General features: G+C 38.0%; 1 protein-coding gene across 1 annotated transcript in view; it reads left to right on the top strand.

Moving 5' to 3' along the window:
- Positions 1-2,822: 2,822 nt before the first annotated feature.
- The window catches only part of PLCZ1 (phospholipase C zeta 1), a 148,574-nt gene continuing 130,087 nt past the window's right edge, over positions 2,823-21,309 (top strand). The window contains exon 1 of the mRNA XM_055318727.1: positions 2,823-2,914. Coding sequence (XP_055174702.1) covers positions 2,910-2,914 — 5 coding nt within the window. The 5' untranslated portion in view covers positions 2,823-2,909. The remainder of the gene's footprint in view (positions 2,915-21,309) is intronic.

Raw genomic sequence — 21,309 nt, 5'->3', positions numbered from 1 at the left:
GTTTTCAAGGTGGGAGCCTGACATTTAGGAATGAGGCATGTAACCCAATCTGTTGCAGTCCGTGCACTGATGGTGTATAGAGCTGGCAATTGGCATTATTGAAAGTGGAACCAGACAAGATATTAGAAGGGCAAGGAAGGAGGAAAGACTTGGGCATGTGGGAGCTGCAGGAGGAGAGTCATTGAAGTGTGTGACGTGAAGGTCTTCTGCCTGCCAAGCAGAGTTCATTAAGTGGCAAGAGTCTATTGCTTTCAGCTCGCAAACGGAAAGATGGCCATGACAGCTCAGTTGTCACTATTAGAAAAGACAACTCTTTCTTGACACTATTCCTCCAATTAAAAAAAAAAAAAAGATCAAAGCAGACATAGGAATAAATGTAATGAAAATGTATGGTATGAAAACTTTCTACATAAATTGCATTTAAAAATATCAGAAGTGAAGGCATTTTATCTAGGTTCTAGCTGACATTTGTATATGAAAAGGAGGAAAAAAAGCTTAGTGGAGGTATTTTTCATAAACATAAATGTACGAATGAAAGTTTTAAATACAGATAGGTTTTTAAAACATCATAGTATTAAGAGATGCAGATCCTGAGAAAAGAAAGGTAGGGAGAAGAATAAAAATAAATGTGCATGGAAAACTCTCCAATTGTATTTATTTAGCAAAATACCTATCTTGCTGTGTGAGAGAGAGACATTTAGTAACTGAACTAATTTTTTACCTATTATTTATAAATCCATATATTAAATTCATATTTATTGAGGGCCTATTATGTGCCACACATTGTTGTGTTTGGGATGTATAAGTCAATCAAAGACACAAAAGTCCCTGCTGTTTTATGTCTTACATTCTACTGGGGGAAGAAATAAACATAATAAATAAGCAAATTACATAATTCATTACAGAGTGATAAGTCTATAAAAATCCAGCAGAGAGGGGCCGGGGAGTGTGTATACATGGGAGGAGGTAGGGTATGATGTTATATTAGGCAAGGCCACATGAAGAGATAATATTTGAGCAAAGACTTGAAGGAGGGGGAAAGACCATTTCAAGCAGAAAGGACAACTGGTTAAAACCCTCAGCTTGAAGCATGCTAGGCGTGTTCAAGGAATGGCATAGATGCCAATATGCCTGGAGCAGAGTGGGCAAGATGGAGGGTAGAGGATGATAGCAGCCTATAGAACCTGTAGACTATATAGTAAGGCTTTTGCCCTCAGGGAGCCATTGGGGTATTTTGAGAAAAGGAATGACATAATCTAACTTAGATATGAAAAGGATCACATCATTGGGAATAGGCTGTGGAATGGTAAGTTTGGAAGCACATAGACCTCTAAGGATGCTACTATAGCAACCCAGATCAAAGTTGACTGTTAGAGCAGTTGATAGCAATGGAAGTGGTGAGAAGTCACTGGATTCTGGATACAGGTAAGGCTAGCAAGTCATTCTGATAGAATGGATAGAAAAAATATGGAGTAAAAAGAAAGACAGAAATCCAGGATGACTCTGAAGTTTTGATGAGAGCATCTGCAAGGATGGAATTGCTATCAACTGAGGTAGGAATTCTGCAGATTTGGATAGAAAAACTAGAGTTTGATTTTGGACACGTTAAATTCAAAATGGTTCTTAGATATACAAATGTTGTGAGGTCAGCCATATAAAGGAGTCAAGTTCAGAAGAGGAGTCTGGGTTGGAGATATAAAAATCTGCTTAAGAAGCAAAGTGATGGGACCAGATAAGACTACCTGGAAAATAGGTGTAAATGGATAGGAAAGAGGTCCAAGGATGAAACCTTGGAGTCTTCCAATATTAAGAGGTTGGGAGAAGAATAGAACCTAAGAGAAGAGATTGAGACAGGAAAACCTTTGTGAGGTAGGAGGAAAATGAAGAAAATATAGTATCCCCCAAAACCAAGTGAGTAAGTAATCAAATATGTCAAACGCTGGTGATGGGATTTAGCAATGGGGCCAGGAGTACAGGGTCACTGGTGACATGACATCAAAAAGGCCAGGTGTAGAGTGGTGAGGGCAAAAAAGACTTGTTGGAGTAGATTTTTAACAGCTCTTATACTTAACAGAACATTTTTCAAATCTCTGTTAAGAAAATTACTTACAAGTCTGCCACTTAGAGTGGACATGAATTTACATTAATCTGTCCAAATTATTTTGTTTTGTTTTTATTTTTTTCACAATGCAACCAAGAATACACAATACCCAGACCATGACGAAATGATGTTTTTGTAATTGCACTGTATTATTGAGTTAATTACTTTCTGATTTGCATTTATTTTTCTTCACAACAATAACTATGGTAATTTGGGGCACAATTGTGTTATATTCATAATTTTCCAAAATATGATAACACATTAATTGAAAAATCTTTGGTTTAACTACACCAAGCACCCTGGGTGGAAGCTGACTCCAAACATGTTATTTTATTTTATTTTATTTATTTTATTTTATTTTATTTATTTTGTTTTGTTTTTTTCTCATTTCCAGATTTACTTCATTCCCCTTTGAAACATAAAACTTTGGCTTTCCTTGAGCCATTCCCATTCTGTTGTATTTTTTTAACTAGGTCATGTGTCACATTCAGAAAACAAGGTGCTGGACTCACATAACCAAACTCTCAGCAGCCAAAGACTGGTGGTGAGTTTCCACTTCAGTCCTTTCCAACATGTTATTTTTAAAGATGCAAAGGTTAAACTATTTCATCCTGAGGTGTGGGGTTACTTTGATAAAATGGTGTGTATTCATTTCTTTGTTTAGTGATGGGACCAGATAAGACTACCCAGGAAGTAGATGTAAATGGATAGGAAAGAGGTCCAAGGATGAAGCCTTGGAGTCCTCCAATATTAAGAGGTTGGGAGAAGAATAGAACCTAAGAGAAGAGATTGAGACAGGAAAACCTTCATGAGGTAGGTGGAAAACCAAGAAAATATAGTATCCCCAAAAGCCAAGTGAGTAAGTAATCAAATATGTCAAAAGCTGGTGATGGGATTTCTAAGGCAGGAGTGGGGGGTCACTGTACTAGACAAAAGTTCAGTGACAATGATTCCTCCCTGTATCCACATTTTTGCTGTGCCCTTCTAGCATGATTAGGGTGACCTGTCTTACTCCTTGACGGTAGGTCCAATCATGTGGCTTCCTTTGGCCAATGGGACATAACACAGAGACTGAGATGGGTTGTGTGTTGGGGTTTGCTCTCTTGTGCTTCTGCCATCACCATGGGAACATACTTAAGCTCTCCTCTAGAGCATGAGAGACATGGGGCACAGAACCATGTCACTCCAGTTGTTCCAGTCAAGATAGTTTAGATCAGCTGACTGCCAGCTCACTTCCAAACATGTGAGCAATAAAAACTTACTCATGATAGCCACTGAAGTTTTGTGGGAATAGATAACTGATACTGTATCTTTTTCTGGCTCGTAAAGTCAAATGTATTTCTCAATAGAGACAAGCCATTAGGAATAGGTAAATGACTTATAGGCAACATAGCTTTGAAACTTATATATTTTTCTATCACTGACACGTTTTTAATTTTCCACCCAATTGTCTGCAAGCCTATGGTTAAAACCCCTGTCCCTATTCTAAGCAGGTGGCTTCACCTTCCACTTTTCTGAATAGGTTAAATTAAGAAAATGTGAACACTCTTAATTTTCTTCCCAACAACACTCTAATTTGACTTTCATCTATTATTTATTTTTCCCCTTCTTTCAGTCTCAGAAGAAGAAACATATCTCCTTTTCATGGCTAACCCTGTCACACTGTACTCATGACGCAACCTCTTTACCCTCTCCTGACTTTGCTCCATCAAGTATGCTTTTTGTTTTCTAGCTTCACTCCTTTTTGCTTTACTTGTTCTTTCCCTTCAGCATACAGATTAATTTATGCTTCTTATGAGAATAGAATTCCACCTTTTTCTCAATGCTTTTGTGCCCTCAAATACTATTGAAACTCTTCATAAGTTTGTTGGGTCTACTTTCTCATTTCTTACCTATTTTTTTTTTCCACCTGGAGCTGTCTTAATCTTGCCAACTGAAACTGCTCTCTGAAAGACCACCGACGATCCACCCCGGGCTTATAACAGGTAACCTCTTAAGAATATTGAACACAACTGAGGACTTTACTTCCTCTTTTATCAAAATCTCTGTCCTAGATTCACAAGATATAGCTCCCAGCAATATTTTTTGCCTCACCTCGCTTCTTGATTCTTTTTCTCTTCTAATCTCCACATTTAGATTTTCCCCCAAGGCTTACCTTTTATCTTCCTCCTCTTCCTCCCCTTCTTCCCCTTCCCTCTCTTCTTATCTGCTTTCATCTTTTTCTCTTGGCTAGTTTGAGGGCTCCTTTTGAGGGCTCCTATGGTGTCAACTACAATCTCATTGCATAGGACTCATAAACTACCTCTTTAGATTCTAGCTGAATTTATTTCCAGCTTGCTTGCAAGCTATTTCCAGTACTTCATCCTTACATATTCATAATCAAATAAGTTATTTTCTTGCATTTGTGTGCAATGTTGCAAATGCATCATCACGCTCCTGAAATGCTAATCCATCTTTAATTCTTTTGGGATTTCATATTCAACCTCTAATCTTTTGCACATCCAGTAGAGTTTATTTTTCAGTATTTCTCTTCCCATCTTTTTTTTTTTCTGATCTTCCAGCCATTACCTTGTTTTTACCCTTACTAATTCTCAACTGCATATATGCAATAATTCTCTAACTGAACCTTTTCCTGATCTAATATGCCTCCTCTAAATTCTAGAATATGCTTTCTAAGGCAGAGTTCTGATTAATTTATTTCTCTACTCTAAAATATTTACTGTTTCTTTACTATGTACACACTAGGGTTCACACCAAGTTTTCTCAAGAGAAACTAAAACAGATTAAGCTGGGATAATTGTTGAAATGCAGATTTCCAGGCTCATCCTTCAGCCTTTTGAATCAGAATCTCTGGGAATGGGGACCTGGAGTGGGCAACCTCCTGATATTTGCAATTCACTAGCTTAAATTTGCCTGCATGTTGAGTTTAATATATGGATTGTTTCCTTTAATAGTTTAATGTGTAATTCCACTAGGACATTTCATTAACAGAACTACTTATTATTTCAAAAATAATAAGAAAAGCTTATTCTGTTTTCCAAATTTGAAAAATAAAGAACTTTTTAAAATTATTTTTGACAGATGCTTTTGCTTTGTATTTTAGCATTTTCATTTCAATTGTCTCAAAAAACTTATATACATCTACAATGAGTTATGTCTGAGAATACTCATTACAAATAAATAATAGTGAAACAGTAGAAACAAACTAAACTTCCCTTATTAGGGGAATGGAAAATAAATTAGAGTTAATTTTTCCAGTGTAATGCTAGACAGCCATTAAAAGGAGTGAATGAGACTTACCCATATCTCTAAGAATAAAACTTAAAATATAATGTTAAATATATGTTACTATTTATGTAAAATTTTAAGTATACACTTGCACTGTACGTATCATCTATTTTTCCATTTATCTAATCTCCTGAGCCTAACTATACTTTGTACTGGCTTTATAAAAAAATTAAAACAAATGAAACATTTTTCTGTATACCAAGTAAATCAAAACCGAAGGAGTCTGAAGCTTTCTGAAGAGGAAGAGAAACTACCATTATACATATAGTGCTAGGTTAATAATTACAAGGTATGTGAAGACATTTATAACTTAGGTGGCCAAATTTTAATTCTTACTGCAAATATATTGTTTGCTTGAGAAATAAAATTTCTAAAACAAGATTTGGAGTTGTCCCATGACTACAGTGAAAGATCATATTCTTTGATAAGTAACCAAACTGTAATTAAACACTGAATAACTTGAGGACTTTTGTTCTTCTCAGTAAATACTGAAAAGAAGGCATTTGCTTTAATGAAAACAATGAGCAAACCATATACATAATTTTAGATTTTAGTCATATCATAGCTTGGCTTAGACAGTTTCATACTTGTTGCTCATTTTGCTCCAGTGCCTGGAGGAATCTCAATATTTTCTAATTGTTTCCTTCTTTTCTTGAGGCGAGTGATGGCCAGTACAATCCTCTGACTCCTTAAAATACTTATTTCAACAATATTCATTCAACCCAAGATATCTCTCAAATAACACTATGACATAGATCTTTCTCTTAACTTTACTCAACTGCTGAATTAAAATTCTTGGATTTATTGTATTTGTGCTATAGTACAAGAATGAAAATCAGCTTGAGACTGGTACACTTTGACTTCAGCAGAGTGACACCCTCTGGGGAATAGAGAGAACAAATGTTTTGGGGTGGTGGTGGGGCCTTTAGTTCTATATATACACCAATCTATCTATTAAAAAAAAGCAACAATTGAAGACAATTATAGCAAATTATTAACATCTGCTTAATCCCTGTGGAGGCTACATATGTATTGTATTTTCTGTTCAAAATGTTTTATAATTAGACATTTTAAAAGGAAGGAATGGAGGAAGAGAAATTGCTCTCAGGATAATCTCGGAATGTTCTGACCACCTCAGATTAAACACATATTAAGTCCAAAATCTCTAGGTGATTTTTTCCCCCAGGTCTTTTCTTCTTTGAATTGAGGTATAGTTGACGTACAATATCATAGCAGTTTCAGGTGTGCAACATAGTGATTTGACATTTATATGCACCACAAAATGATCACCACTCTAAGTCTAGTTACACTCTGTCAAAATACATAATTATTACAATATTATTGCCTATATTTCCTATGCTATACATTATATCCTCATGACTTCTCTATTTTATAAAAGTTATAAAATACTTCTAATCCCTCTAAGTGATTTCTCTGATTACTTTTTATAGATAAACTGATGGAGTGATCCAATTAAGCTTCCCCATCAGTGGACAAGTTAACTGCTTTCTGACCGCCTTAGCATCATACACCGGCATTCTGTAGTCACCTGGATCAATACATTTGTAGTTCTCTATCCTGCTCTAGACCAAGCTGTTGCTGCAGTTCTTGCCTCTGTCCAGTCCTGAAGTCAGCTCTACAACTCCTTGCTCATGCCCCCGCTCCCCTCCGCCCCCACGCCCTCCCTCCTTGTTGTAACACTGACACTGTCTTCAGTCTTTAGGATCTCTGGGCTGGATCAATCTACCTAATCAGTAGGTTAGGTTTTCCTGGCTGATGCCTTCTGGTCCTCAGTATATCTCTCGTATACCCAATCTTAGATGGTTCTGTTAGGTCATTTTCCCAATCTTTTCTAGACTTTATGTGAGTCGTTCTGCTCACAGCCTTTTCCGCTGTTCCGATCGCACTCAATTTTTGAAAGCAGCTATTTGGTAAAGCACCAGAGGTTAATGAAATGAGGCCAGGGTTGGAAATAAAGACTGGAGAATTATAAAAATATAGTCAATGAAAAAAGACAAGGGAATGAATGAAATTATCCCAAAAGAAATTTTAGAAGTGAAAAAGGAGAAAACAAGGATAGACCTCAAAAATGGATGGCCCAAAGTGGTGGACGAGGATTCAGCTAAGAAAACTGGAAGGGGAAAGAGCAAAGAAAGCAAGGTCAAGTGACTAGGAGGAGGAGAACCTGGAGGCAATGCAACTTCGAAGCCAAAAAGTGGAAAGTTGCAAGACAGAGAGTGGCAAAAATGTTCATTGTTTTAGGATAGTTAATGAGAATAATGCCATTGGAGCTGAAAATTAAAATGTCATTGGATACTTCAGCAAAAGGATAAAGTGGGGTAGAAACCAGACTGAAAAGAATAACAAGCATGAAGTGAGGAAATACGTACAGACTGTACCAAAAAGATTCTCTAATGTGCATTAAAATTATTTGGATGGAGTGGTGAAGCTGTTACAATATAGAGATTTCTGGGTTCCAGTCTTAGAAGTTCTAATTTAGTTTTAGCAAAAAACCAGAAATGTGCATTTTTAAAAGCATCCCAGTTCTAATAAAGTCTGGGCTATATTAAAAACAATTGGCTATGAAAAAGAGGGAGGATATGGAGAAGAAACTTATTTGCTGGTGGGGCGACAAAAACCTTGTAATTTTAAACTAGTTTCCAGGAGAGTGCTTCTTCCCTGGGGCAATAATGTGTCACCCAGCCAATACAAAGATCAGTCTGCTTAACAGTTGTGCTTTTCATTGTAAATTATTTAATTGCCTTTTGGTATAAATCAGTTTGGGCATCATGACCTAATATATCCGAGGGCCTGCTGACCCTTGGATAAACTGAATGTTGATGCTTTAGCCTTTAATAAATATTTATTGTTTGATTTCCCCTCTACAAAGCCTGGAAACCAGGCACTTGAGCACTGAAGAAAATTCCGAATTCTTGCCCTATCATCATTTTACCAGCCTCCTTTCTTGTTTGCCAAGAACAAAGATCACTAGTGATGACCTTTAGGCAATCTTTGCAAAACGCCTTTTACTATTTTCAAGTCCTCAAGGGCTCTTTCTTTAAAAACCCTTGACATCTGAATTCTATCCCTCCTATTTTACTTAACTTAGACTATTCAAGGTCACCCAACGATGCCAGAAATCCACACTTAATTGTGTTTTTTGGCTTTTAATTTTTGATTACTCTGAGGCACTAAAGATTGTTGAGGCCACTTTCCTAAAATTATCTGTCCTTCGGATGTTTTCTATTCTCCATCATACTGCCTTTGTGGATGGCCACAAAGCATCTGTTTTTTCAACATGTACATAGTACTCTAATTTACTCTTACATATACAAATGTAAATTCTATGCATATTAGTTAGAAATTTCTGATTTCCAGTCCTCCCTTTTAGTTACTATCTTATGTTTTCCACTGCCTATTAAACATTTTAACTTGGTTGCCTTACCATGACAGAATCACAAATGCAATGCCAAAAGTTAAAATAAACATTCATCTGTCTTTATTTTCCAAGTATTTTGTTCTTAATGTGTAGAAATGCAGCTGATTCCTGTGTGTTGATTTTGTATCTTGCAACTTTACTAAATTTGTTGATCAGTTCTAACAGCGTTTTGGCAAAGCCTTTAGAATGTTCTCTCTATAAGATCACATTGCCTGCAAACAAAGACAATTTTACTTCTTTTTTCCAGAGTTGGATGCCTTTTATTTCCTTTTCTTGCCTATTTGCTCTGGCCAAGATTTTTGATACTATCTTGAATAGGAGTGGTGAGAGTGTGCACCCTTTACTTGTCCCTGATCTTAGAAGAAGAGCTTTCAAGCTTTTCATTGTTGGGAACGATGTTAGCTGTGGAATTGTTAATATGGCCTTCATGATGTTGAGGTACATTCCTTCTATATTCACTTTGTTGAGAGTTTTTTTCATGAAAGGATGCTGTATTTTGTCAAATGCTTTTTTTTTTTGCATCTATTGCAATAATCATATGATTTTTATCTTTCATTTTATTGATGTGGTGTATTACATTTATTGATTTATGTATGTTGAACCATCCATGTATTGCAGACATAAATTCTACTTGCTCATGGAGTATGATTTTTTCAATATGCTGTTGAATTTGGTTTATATGTTTTGTTGAGAATTTTTGCATCTATACTCATTAGGTATTTTGGCCTATAGTTTTCTTTTCTTGTAGTATCCTTAACTGTCTTTGATATATCAAGGTAAAAAAAAAAAAAAGATATATCAAGGTAATGCTGGCTTTGTAAAATGAGTTTGGGAGTGTTCCTGCCTCTTTAATATTTGGAAGAGCTTGACATGGACTAATATAATTTCCTTAAGTGTTTGATAGAATTCGGCAGTGAAGTCATCTAGTCCTGTGTTTTTCTTTGTTGAGAGGCCTATGATTACTGATTCAATTTCATTACTTGTTACTGACCTGTTCAGATGTTCTATTTCTTCATAATTCAGTTTGGTAGGTTGTATATCTGTAGGAATTTATGCTTTTCTTCCAGGTTGTCCAATTTATTGGTATATAATTGTTCATAGTAGCATCACATGATCATTTATATTTCTGTAGTATCACTCGTAATGTCTCTTTTTTCATTTCTGACTTTATTTATTTGAGTCTAGCTAATGGCTTATCAACTTTATCTTTTCAAAAACCAGCTGCTAGTGTCACTGATCTTTTTTATTGTTTTCTGATTTCTATTTCATTTATTTCTGCTCTGATCTTTGTTAATTCCTTCCTTCTGCTAACTTTAGGCTTAGTGTATTCTTCTTTCTCTAGTTCCTGATAAAGGAAAAAAAGAAAAATATTCCCATTTATAATAGTATTAAAAACAATAAAATACTTAGCAATGAATTTAACCAAGGAGGTAAAAGATCTGTACCCTAGAATCTTTAAGATTTTGGTGAAAGAAATTGAAGAAGACACAAATAAATGGAAAGATATTCTGTATTCATGGATGAAAAGAATTAATATTGTTGAAATGTTCATACTACCCAGATCCATCTATAGATTCAATGCGATCCCTATCAAAATTCCAATGGCATTTTTCACCGAAAATAAAAGGAACAATTCTAAAATTTGTATGGAACCACAAAAGGCCCCCAATAACCAAAGTGGTACTGAGAAAGAAGAGCAAAGCTGGAGGCATCACAATTCCTGATTTCAAACTATATTATGAAGCTAAAGTAATGAAAACAGTATGGTACTGGCATAAAAACAGACACATAGACTGATGGAACAGAATTAAGAGCCCAGAGATAAACTCTTTCATATGTAGTCAAATAATATTTGACAAGGAAGCCAAATATACTCCATGGAAAAAGGACAGTCTCTTTAATAAACAGTGTTAGGAAAACTGGATAATCACATATCAAAGAATATTAGACCTCTTTCTTAAATCATTCACAAAAATTAACGCAAAAGAATTAAGATATAAATGTAAGATCTGACCCTATAAAACTTCTGGAAGAAGATAGGTAAAAAAGCTTCTTGATGTTGGTCTTGGAAACATTATTTCTGTTTTGTTTTATTTTGTTTTCGAATATGACACCAAAGGCACAAATTATAAAAACAAAAATTAGTAACTGGACTACATCAAAATAAAAACTTTTACACAGGGCAGCCCAGGTGGCTCAGTGGTTTAGCTCTGCCTTCAGCTCAGGGTGTGGTCCTGGAGACCTGGGATCAAGTCCCACGTCAGGCTCCCTGCATGGAATGGAGCCTGCTTCTCCCTCTGCCTGTGTCTGTGCCTCTTTCTCTCTCTGTGTATCTCATGAATAAATAAATTAAATCTTTTAAAAAAAAGTAATTAAAAAAAACTTTTGCATAGCAGAAACAATTAACAAAATAAAAGGACAATCTATGGAATGGGAGAAAATAATTGCAAACCATCTCTCTGGGGAGTTAATACACAAAAAACAAAAGAATCATACAACTCAATAGCAAAAAACCCGCACAATTTCTTTAATATATAGGCAGTGTTACTAAATAGATATTTTCCAAAGAAGACATACAAATGATTAATAGGTACATGAAAATATGCTCAGCATCATTAACCATCAGGGAAATGCAAATCAAACCTACAAGGAGATACCACCTTACAGCTGTTAGAATAGCTAGTATCAAACAGACAAGAAATGACAAATGGTGAGGATGTGGAGAAAACAAAGCTCTTGTGCACTGTTGGTGGGAATGTAAGTTGGTGCAGCCACTATGGGAAGTGGTATGGAGATCCCTCAAAAAATTAAAAACAGAAATACCATACAATCCAGCAATTCCACTTCTGAGTATTTACATGTAGAAAATGAAAACATTAATTTGAAAATATATGTGCTTCCCCATGTTTACGTCCATCAATTGATGAATAGATATGGCATATATACACAATGGAATATTTTGGCTATAAAAGAGGATGAAATCTTGCCATTTGTGACAACATGAATGGACCCAGAAGATATTATGCTAGTTAAAATAAAGCAGACAGAGAAAGACAAATACCACATGATACCACTTATAAATCTGAAATCTGGAAACCAAAACAAACAAATAAAACTAAAAACAAAGTGATAAATACCCAGAACTGGTGGTTGCCCAGGGGAAGGGAGGTTGGAGGTAAGTAAAATAGAGGAAGGTGATTAATAGGTACAAACTGCCAGTTACAAAATAAATAAGCCACAGGAATGAAATGTACAGCAGCATCTGGAATATAGTTAATAATATTGTAATTACTGTGTGGTACATTTTAATGAATTTTGAAAAATGTATATAGTTATCATCACTACAATCATGGTACAAAACATTTGCATCACATCAAAATATAGCAATCAATGCGTGAGTCAGTTTCCCTACCCAGACCTCTAGCATCTGCCAACTGCCGATCTGTTTCTTGTCCTTATGATTTTGTCTTATCTATAATGTCACATAGTGGAATCATTCAGTATGTAAACTTTGGTTTGAGGTTACTTGCATTTCACAGAAAGCTTTTCAGATTCATTCATATTGCATATATCACTGGAGTTCAGTCCCTTTTCCTGCTGAATAGTATTCCATCATGTGGTTGTACTACAATTGGTTTATCCACTATCAGTCATGGATATTTGGGTGTTTTGATTTTTTGGCTGTGATGAAAAAGTCTGCTGCAAACATTTGCATGCAAATCTTTGTATATACATTCTTATTACCGAACCTCTTTAGTTATCTCCCTGCATACAATTTCTCAAGTTCATGGTGCCAACAGAAAAAAATTAATAACTGTGATAGTGTTTTTTACTCAAAAATTGTTAATAGATTTCTATTATATTGGATTTTTTTTGACAAACATCAATAATTTGATAATTTATTAGATATTATTAGATAAACATCAAAGCACTTGTCTTTACTTCCAAGATTGATCTTAATGTACATTTTCATGTATATTACGTATTTTATGCTCAATTATACTCCTGAATTATTTACAATTCTTAGCATGCCTTGTATTTTAATACTTTTTTCTTCTGCTTACACCATTAATTTAAATAGAATTTAGCTAAGTAAACATTCACTAATTACATACTATGTATAAATTACAACGCTTTGTAAGATTGCTGATCAAATCTTACTGGTTCCTGAGTTTCTAAGAGCAAATAGTGAGAGTTCGGCTAGTAAAGGATACTTCCCTATCTTAAAAATTTATTTGAGTCTTTTTGAACTCAGATAGTGACAGCAATTTCTAGCTCCAGGCAAATCTCTTGTATATAATGGGTGCTTAATAAGTGCATGTTTATACGAATTTAACTTATATTAATGGTCTGAGCATTGGAGTAGATTTCAGGTGAATATGGTAGGTTTATTTTTAGAGGCACTGAAATAGAGGCATCAGTGAAAATGTGGGATGAGAACTAAAGAGAGATCACATTTAAAGACATAGCTTGAAGCAGCAATTACATAGACGTGGTGGTACCAAAGGACTGAGTAAGGTCCCTTAGGGAGAAAGTAAAGAATGAGGAAAGATAGAGCTGGGAAAGCTTTGGGGAATGCAAGCATTTCATACCTGCTTGCCAGAGTAAGACGGACATAATTAAAGAATGAGTGGAGCAAAAGCAGTAGCAGATCTGAAAATATGCAGGGTAATGGGCAAGGTGGTGGAGAGGGAGGGTATGGTGAAAGGCCTGAACATTTATTGAATGACTATTATGTGTCTGAAAGAGATTGATTGGCAATTTATATAATTTGCCTCATTTAATCTCCATAATATTTTTCACGAAATAGATAATATCTTTCTCCTTTTATAGGTGAGAAAGCTTATGCTCACAAGTTAATAAATTTTCTCATGATAATATGGCTGGGAAGTAGTGTGGCTGGGTTAAACATTAAGCAGAATGAGGGCATCTTGTTTCACGTCTGCCTTGTTTACTATTGATCCCCAGAGCCTAGTTTAGTCCCTGGGACATTTTGTGCATTTTGCAAACACTTATTGATTGTATTAAATCAAACATAGGACTGTTTGACTTTAAAGTTCATGGTCTTTGCACAGTACCTCCCTGAATGGTCACAGAAACTGAGGAAGGTGAAAGTTTGAGTATAAAAACGTACACTAAGTTAGAGATGCTGAGTCATCCAAGGATTTAGAGGAGTGCACTGAATTTTTCAGTGTGGAGGGTAGTTATAGGCAACTGAAAAAACTTTTTAAAATTTTTTTTTTTATTGGCAACTTTTAAAAGAGCATTTTCCAGGCAGCTGGGTGGCTCAGCGGTTTAGTGCCGCCTTCCGCCGGGGGTGTGATCCTGGAGACTGGGGATCGACTCCCACCTCGGGCTCCCTGCATGGAGCCTGCTTCTCCCTCAGCCTGTGTCTCTACCTCTCTCTCTCTCTCTCTCTCTCTGTGTGTGTTTCTCATGAATAAAAGAGCATTTTCCATAGAATATACTTAGGAGTCAATGTAATAGGTTGGGAAATGCCTTGCCTCAGCAAATGCTGGGATTGCACACTGGTCTCTGCACAAAGCAGCAATACTCCAATGTTTGGAGGTAACCAGTTTATCAGCCCATTCCCATTGCTGGATCTTGGATAGGGCTCTGCAAACTAAGGGCTCACATACTGAGCTTCTAAAAGCAGACTCATTGATGCTCCTTCCAGAGGCTTGAGGGCTTCCCCATGGAGGATATAACTCTAAGTACAACCTTAGGAAGAAACAGCTCAGAAAATCCTCTCCAATCTCCATTTTCCTTAGAAAAAAATATTTTTGATGTGGCTGAGGGATTCAGGGATTGTTCCTAAGAAACTATTTTAAAAATTCTTTAAGTGGTCTAGCACTTCCTTTGGAATATAACATCTATTGTGTTAGTGCCTCCCTTGAAACTTATTTTGTATCTTGTTACATCAGCAAATATTTGCAATACAGTATAATGTGCATTACATAAAAGGTATGGAAAGGTATGGAGCAAAGGAAAGAGCGATCAAATCTCCCCTGGGGTGGGGATGTGGTCCGGCAAAACTTCATAGGAAATGTGATGTTTGACTTGGGTTTTGAAGGATGACAGCATGTGGGTGGCACAGAGCTTTGACAGTGGATGGTACATAATGTTCTTCCTGTTTCCCTCTCTTTCCCCTACTGGCCTCTTTCTAAATTCCTTTAGTAGAGGTGGTAAACTACAAATGCATGGTATTGTGTTTTTTTTTTTTATTAGTTGAAATAGTGTTTTTTCTATTTTTTCCTTTCAGTTTATATAAGAGGTAATTCAGCTGCTGCTGCTGCTGCTGCTGGTGGTGGTGGTCGGCTTCAAGCTTTGCTCATATGCAGCTGGTAGCAAAGAAAGACAGAAGAAATGACTTAAAGCACAAAGGAAGCATAATTAGGTTAACAAGAGGCCCAGGGAAAAAAGCTTTTCAGGAACCAGCTATGGAAAGAGTTACTATTAAAGAAACAAGTGGGGAGGGAGGGGCAAGATGGCGGAAGAGCAGGGTCCCCAAATCACCTGTCCCCACCAAATTACCTAGATAACCTTCAAATCATCCTGAATATCTACGAATTCGGCCTGAGATGTAAAGAGAGACCAGCTGGAATGCTACAGTGAGCAGAGTTCGCGCTTCTATCAAGGTAGGAAGACGGGGAAAAAGAAATAAAGAAACAAAAGGCCTCCGAGGGGGAGGGGCCCCGCGAGGAGCCGGGCTGAGGCCGGGGCGAGTGTCCCCAGGACAGGAGAGCCCCGTCCCGGAGGAGCAGGAGCTGCACCAACCTTCCCGGGCGGGCGGCAAGGGGCTCGCAGGGAGCTGGAGCAGGACCCAGGAGAGCGGGGATGCCCTCGGGCTCCCGGGGACACTAACAGACACCTGCGAGCGCAGGAGAGTGCTCCGAGCTCCCTAAGGGCTGCAGCGCGCACGGCGGGACGGAGCAGCTCGGAGGGCTCGGGAGCCGCTCCAGGGAGGGAGCTGCAGGGCGGGAGCGCGAATCCCACAGCGCAGGCCCCGGAGCACAGGGCGCCGGGACACAGCCCAGGATCCCGCCTCCCCCTGGGACAGGCAGAGGCCGGGAGGGCCCAGGACAGCGAGGACGCTCCTGCCCCGAGCTGAGCAGATCAGCGGCCCCGCCCCGGAGCCTCCAGGCCCTGCAGACGGAGAACTGAGAGCCCCGTAGTTCCTGCGGAGGCTGAATCCAGGCTTCCAGAGTTGCCATAGCAACTGCGGCTGATCCTCCTGGGGCCCCACGGGGTAAACAACCCCCGCTGAGCCCTGCAGCAGGCAGGGGCAGAGCAGCTCCCCCAAGTGCTAACACCTGAGAATCAGCAGAGCAGGCCCCTCCCCCAGAAGACCAGCTGGACGGACCAGTGATACTCCCCCGTGTTCCAATACAACTTGTTTTTGGCCACTCTGCACTGAGCAAAATGACTAGAAGGAAAACCTCACCTCAAAAGAAAGAATCAGAAACAGCCCTCTCTCCCACAGAGTTACAAAATCTGGATTACACTTCAATGTCAGAAAGCCAATTCAGAAGCACTATTCTACAGCTACTGGTGGCTCTAGAAAAAAGCATTAAGGACTCACGAGACTTCATGACTGCAGAATTTAGATCCAATCAGGCAGAAATTAAAAATCAATTGAATGAGATGCAATCCAAACTAGAAGTCCTAACGACGAGGGTTAACGAGGTGGAAGAACGAGTGAGTGACATAGAAGACAAGTTAATGGCAAAGAGGGAAACTGAGGAAAAAAGAGACAATCAATTAAGGGACCATGAAGACAGATTAAGGCAAATAAATGACAGTCTAAGGAAGAAAAACCTACGTTTAATTGGGGTTCCCGAGGGCGCCGAAAGGGACAGAGGGCCAGAATATGTATTTGAACAAATCCTAGCTGAAAACTTTCCCAATCTGGGAAGGGAAACTGGCATTCAGATCCAGGAAATAGAGAGATCCCCCCCTAAAATCAATAAAAACCATTCAACACCTCGACATCTAATAGTGAAGCTTGCAAATTCCAAAGATAAAGAGAAGATCCTTAATGCAGCAAGAGACAAGAAGTCCCTGACTTTCATGGGGAGGAATATTAGGGTAACAGCAGACCTCTCCACAGAGACCTGGCAGGCCAGAAAGGGCTGGCAGGATATATTCAGGGTCCTAAATGAGAAGAACATGCAACCAAGAATACTTTATCCAGCAAGGCTCTCATTCAAAATGGAAGGAGAGATAAAGAGCTTCCAAGACAGGCAGGAACTGAAAGAATATGTGACCTCCAAACCAGCTCTGCAAGAAATTTTAAGGGGGACTCTTAAAACTCCCCTTTAAGAAGAAGTTCAGTGGAACAATCCACAAAAACAAGGACTAAATAGATATCATGATGACACTAAACTCATATCTGTCAATAGTAACTCTGAACGTGAATGGGCTTAATGACCCCATCAAAAGGCGCAGGGTTTCAGACTGGATAAAAAAGCAGGACCCATCTATTTGCTGTCTACAAGAGACTCATTTTAGACAGAAGGACACCTACAACCTGAAAATAAAAGGTTAGAGAACCATTTACCATTCAAATGGTTCTCAAAATATACCCTAAAAACTATAGAACACTTCTGAAAGAAATTGAGGAAGACACAAAGAGATGGAAAAATATTCTATGCTCATGGATTGGCAGAATTAATATTGTGAAAATGTCAATGTTACCCAGGGCAATTTACACGTATAATGCAATCCCTATCAAAATACCATGGACTTTCTTCAGAGACTTAGAACAAATTATTTTAAGATTTGTGTGGAATCAGAAAAAACCCCAAACAGCCAGGGGAATTTTAAAAAAGAAAACCATATCTGGGGGCATCACAATGCCAGATTTCAGGTTGTACTACAAAGCTGTGTTCATCAAGACAGTGTGGTACTGGCACAAAAACAGACACATAGATCAATGGAACAGAATAGAGAACCCAGAAGTGGACCCTGAACTTTATGGTCAACTAATATACGATAAAGGAGGAAAGACGATCCACTGGAAGAAAGACAGTCTCTTCAATAAATGGTGCTGGGAAAAATGGACATCCACATGCAGAAGAATGAAACTGGACCACTCTCTTGCACCAGACACAAAGATAAACTCAAAATAGATGAAAGATCTAAATGTGAGACAAGATTCCATCAAAATCCCAGAGGAGAACTCAGGCAACACCCTTTTTGAACTTGGCCACAGTAACCGGAGAAGGACAAACAGTGTATGTTCTCATTCATTTGGGGAATATGAATAATAGTGAAAGGGAATATAAGGGAAGGGAGAAGAAATGTGTGAGAAATATCAGAAAGGGAGACAGAACATAAAGACTTCTAACTCTGGGAAATGAACTAGGGGTGGTGGAGGGGGAGGAGGGCGGGGGGTGGGGGTGAATGGGTGACGGGCACTAAGGGGGACACTTGACGGGATGAGCACTGGGTGTTATTCTGTATGTTGGTAAATTGAACACCAATAAAAATTAATTTATAAAAAAAAAAAAAAAAAAAAAAGAAACAAGTGATGATCGGGATGCCACCGGGACCACTGAATTGCTTTCTAAAGGCAAGTTGAGTCATAGATATAATTTAATGTGTTAAAGTAAGTTCTCACAGATTGAACCAACCAGATAACATTATTACAAATGTGGTAATAGAATAATATTTTAAGTTGAATATCAGACCGTGTAGATAGCATGAAAGAACGTTGAGAATGTTTGTCATTAGGTGATCACTGAGGACTCAGTTTTGAGGTGAATGGGGGTGGCAGAGTGACTCTGATCTTGGAGTCCAGACCTGGGCTCAAAGCCCAATTGTGCCAACTTCTGCATTTTGACTTCAGGAAAACTGTTCCCTCTAAGCCTCAGTTTTCTCATATCTTATTTTTTAAAAAAGATTTTATTTATTTATTCATGAGAGACAAGGAGAGAGAGAGAGGCAGACACAGGCAGAGGGAGAAGCAGGCTCCATGTGGGGAGCCCGATGTGGGACTCAGTCCTGGGACTCCAAGATCATGCCCTGGGCTGAAGGCAGGTGCTAAACCGCTGAGCCACCCAGGGATCCCCAGTTTTCTCATACCTTAAATGGAAATGATGACATCTTTGTTACATTTAGTTATGTGAGCTAAATGAGCTCAGATACTTCGAGTCCTTTACCTAGCACCTGGACCAAAGTAGTTGCTCAGTGAATATTCATAGCTTTCTCTCTTCTCTTGTTTTCATTTCCATACTCATGTCTTCTCCTCTACCTCGCCTCCCATTGAAAGATCATAAAAAGAGGCTATGATGTATTTAAGGGCAGTCAGTGATCATTAAAGATTTAAGAATTCAGGGTCAGTACTTCCATAAAGAAACTAACACAGTAGACTTCACATTGAAAATTATCCTAGTATCACCCTCATTTTACATAGGAAGAAGTTAAGGTTTGGAGAAATTAAGCAGTTTGCCAAGCTTAATCCCTATTAAGTGTCAGATCCATGATTTTCCATCTTCCCCCCTTTTTTTTTAAACTTTCCATCTTTTTGAGTCTAAAGAGCAAGTTCCTGATCACAATTCATACTATTGGCTAATTTAATAGTGAGCTTACTGTGAATTCAACTAAATATTTCAGTCCTCATTTAATCTGTTAGCTTTAAGCCACAGTTCCCTCAGCCTGTACCTCAATAGCAGAGTTCTTTTCTTTTTCTTGCTGTTGTTGTATTGACCTTACATTTATCCTTATTAAATTCCATCTTGTTAGGTTTGGCCTGTCACTCTAGGTTGTCAAGATCTTTTTGGCTTATGATACTGGCATAGTGTCATCCAATATATTCCCTATCTTTCCCTGCAAATGTAACACACATATATTTGCTGTCTTCATTCAAGTCATTGATAAAATCGTTGAACAAGACAGGACTGAGAGCAAAGCCCACGGACTGTGACATCATTTCATTAATCAGTATCCTCAAGAAATGGCTTTTCAATTCATTTGAAATCCATCCAATTGTATTAACATTCAATATCTCTTCTCTATCTCTTTCACAATGGTATTAAAAAAAAGACTTTGTTAAGGCTTTCATCCTTGACGAAGTCTAGATTCCTGATGTCTACTGCATTTCCTTGATGCATAAGTTAAGTAATTCTGCTGAAAAAAGGACTCTTCAGGTTTTAATCTAACTCTATGCATTACATGTTGTTTGCTAGGATATTTTCTTTTGAAAAAGGATTAAGTACCATTCAATATTCTCATTTACAGTTTCCTAGTTAAAATGAAACTTAAATTCATAGATAACAGAACTCCTGATGGAAGCTGTTTTTGTACAAAGGTTCTCCCTTATGCCTCTTCTAAGTATCATAGGCTTACAGCTCATTTTCTTTTTTTATTTTATTATTATTTTTTTAATTTTTTTACAGCTCATTATCTTAAAATGAAATTAAATATAAATATATCTTCTGTTATTTTTTATAATTCACACATTCTAGAGAGAGTATGTTTAAAGTCTCTAATTTTCCCTAGATGAAGAATTTGAACGTCAATTCTGACAAAAACCATACAATTCTATACTAAAGTAACTGACTTAAAAGAATTTACTTAGTTCAAGAATGCTTAAAATCTAAATTCTATGTGGTTGAATTTAGGTTAGAATAGGAGTATCAGGGAATGATGTCACCACGATGGCAGAATAGATCTTTCCACAAAGATCAACATTCCCCTACAAAGATCGGCAATTAGATAGCTATCCATGAGCAAAAACAGCTCTAGGATCACTCAGGAGTCTGCTTATAAAAACTTAGCAGCACAGTGGAACAAAAAACCCTAGAATAATAGCATGAGAAGGGAAGAAGGAATAACTTCATTTTGCCTTCATCATCCCATTCCCCAGGTTGCACTGCCTGGTGCAACAGTTCCCCTAGAAAGCGTTCTCTTGGCCAGGAAAGGGACAATGGGGTGAGCAGTTAGCTTCCCCAGGCTTTCAGGGAACTATATGAAAGACTTACTTCACTTTCACCCCAGGCAGAGACTGGCAAAGCTGAGACATGCAGTGATGACCAGGGACAAGGAAGAAGGATCAAACATGTCGTGCACGTTATAGTTGTTCCAGTGACTTGCTCTGCAGAGGGTCTCAGTGACTTTCACACTGAAGAAACCAACAACTCGCACAACAACTCCAGACTCTTTGCAGATTTCACTGTTCTTTTGCCCCACTGTTTTTTGTGTTCCCACATGCATGCTGCCTGAGTCCCTCTCATTCCCTACTCTCCCAGTACCTGGGGTTTGCACTGGCAGCCAGCCCTGGCCTCTGACTCTGCAAAAGCAAGATGCCAACCTAGACCCCTGAAACTGATGCCCTCTGCCCTCAGGGTTCAGGGCTGGCTTTTATGAGATAAAATTGGCATATAACATTGTGTAAATTTATGGTTACACAGCATGATGCTTTAATACATATATTGCCAAATGAGTACCACAATAAAGTTAGTTAACACCTTACCTCAGA

This window comes from Nyctereutes procyonoides, unplaced genomic scaffold (assembly GCF_905146905.1).
Source record: "Nyctereutes procyonoides isolate TBG_1078 unplaced genomic scaffold, NYPRO_anot_genome, whole genome shotgun sequence".
NCBI classification, from domain to species: domain Eukaryota; kingdom Metazoa; phylum Chordata; class Mammalia; order Carnivora; family Canidae; genus Nyctereutes; species Nyctereutes procyonoides.
The sequence above is the reverse complement of the archived record's forward strand: the minus strand, read 5'-3'. Positions and strand labels throughout refer to the sequence as shown.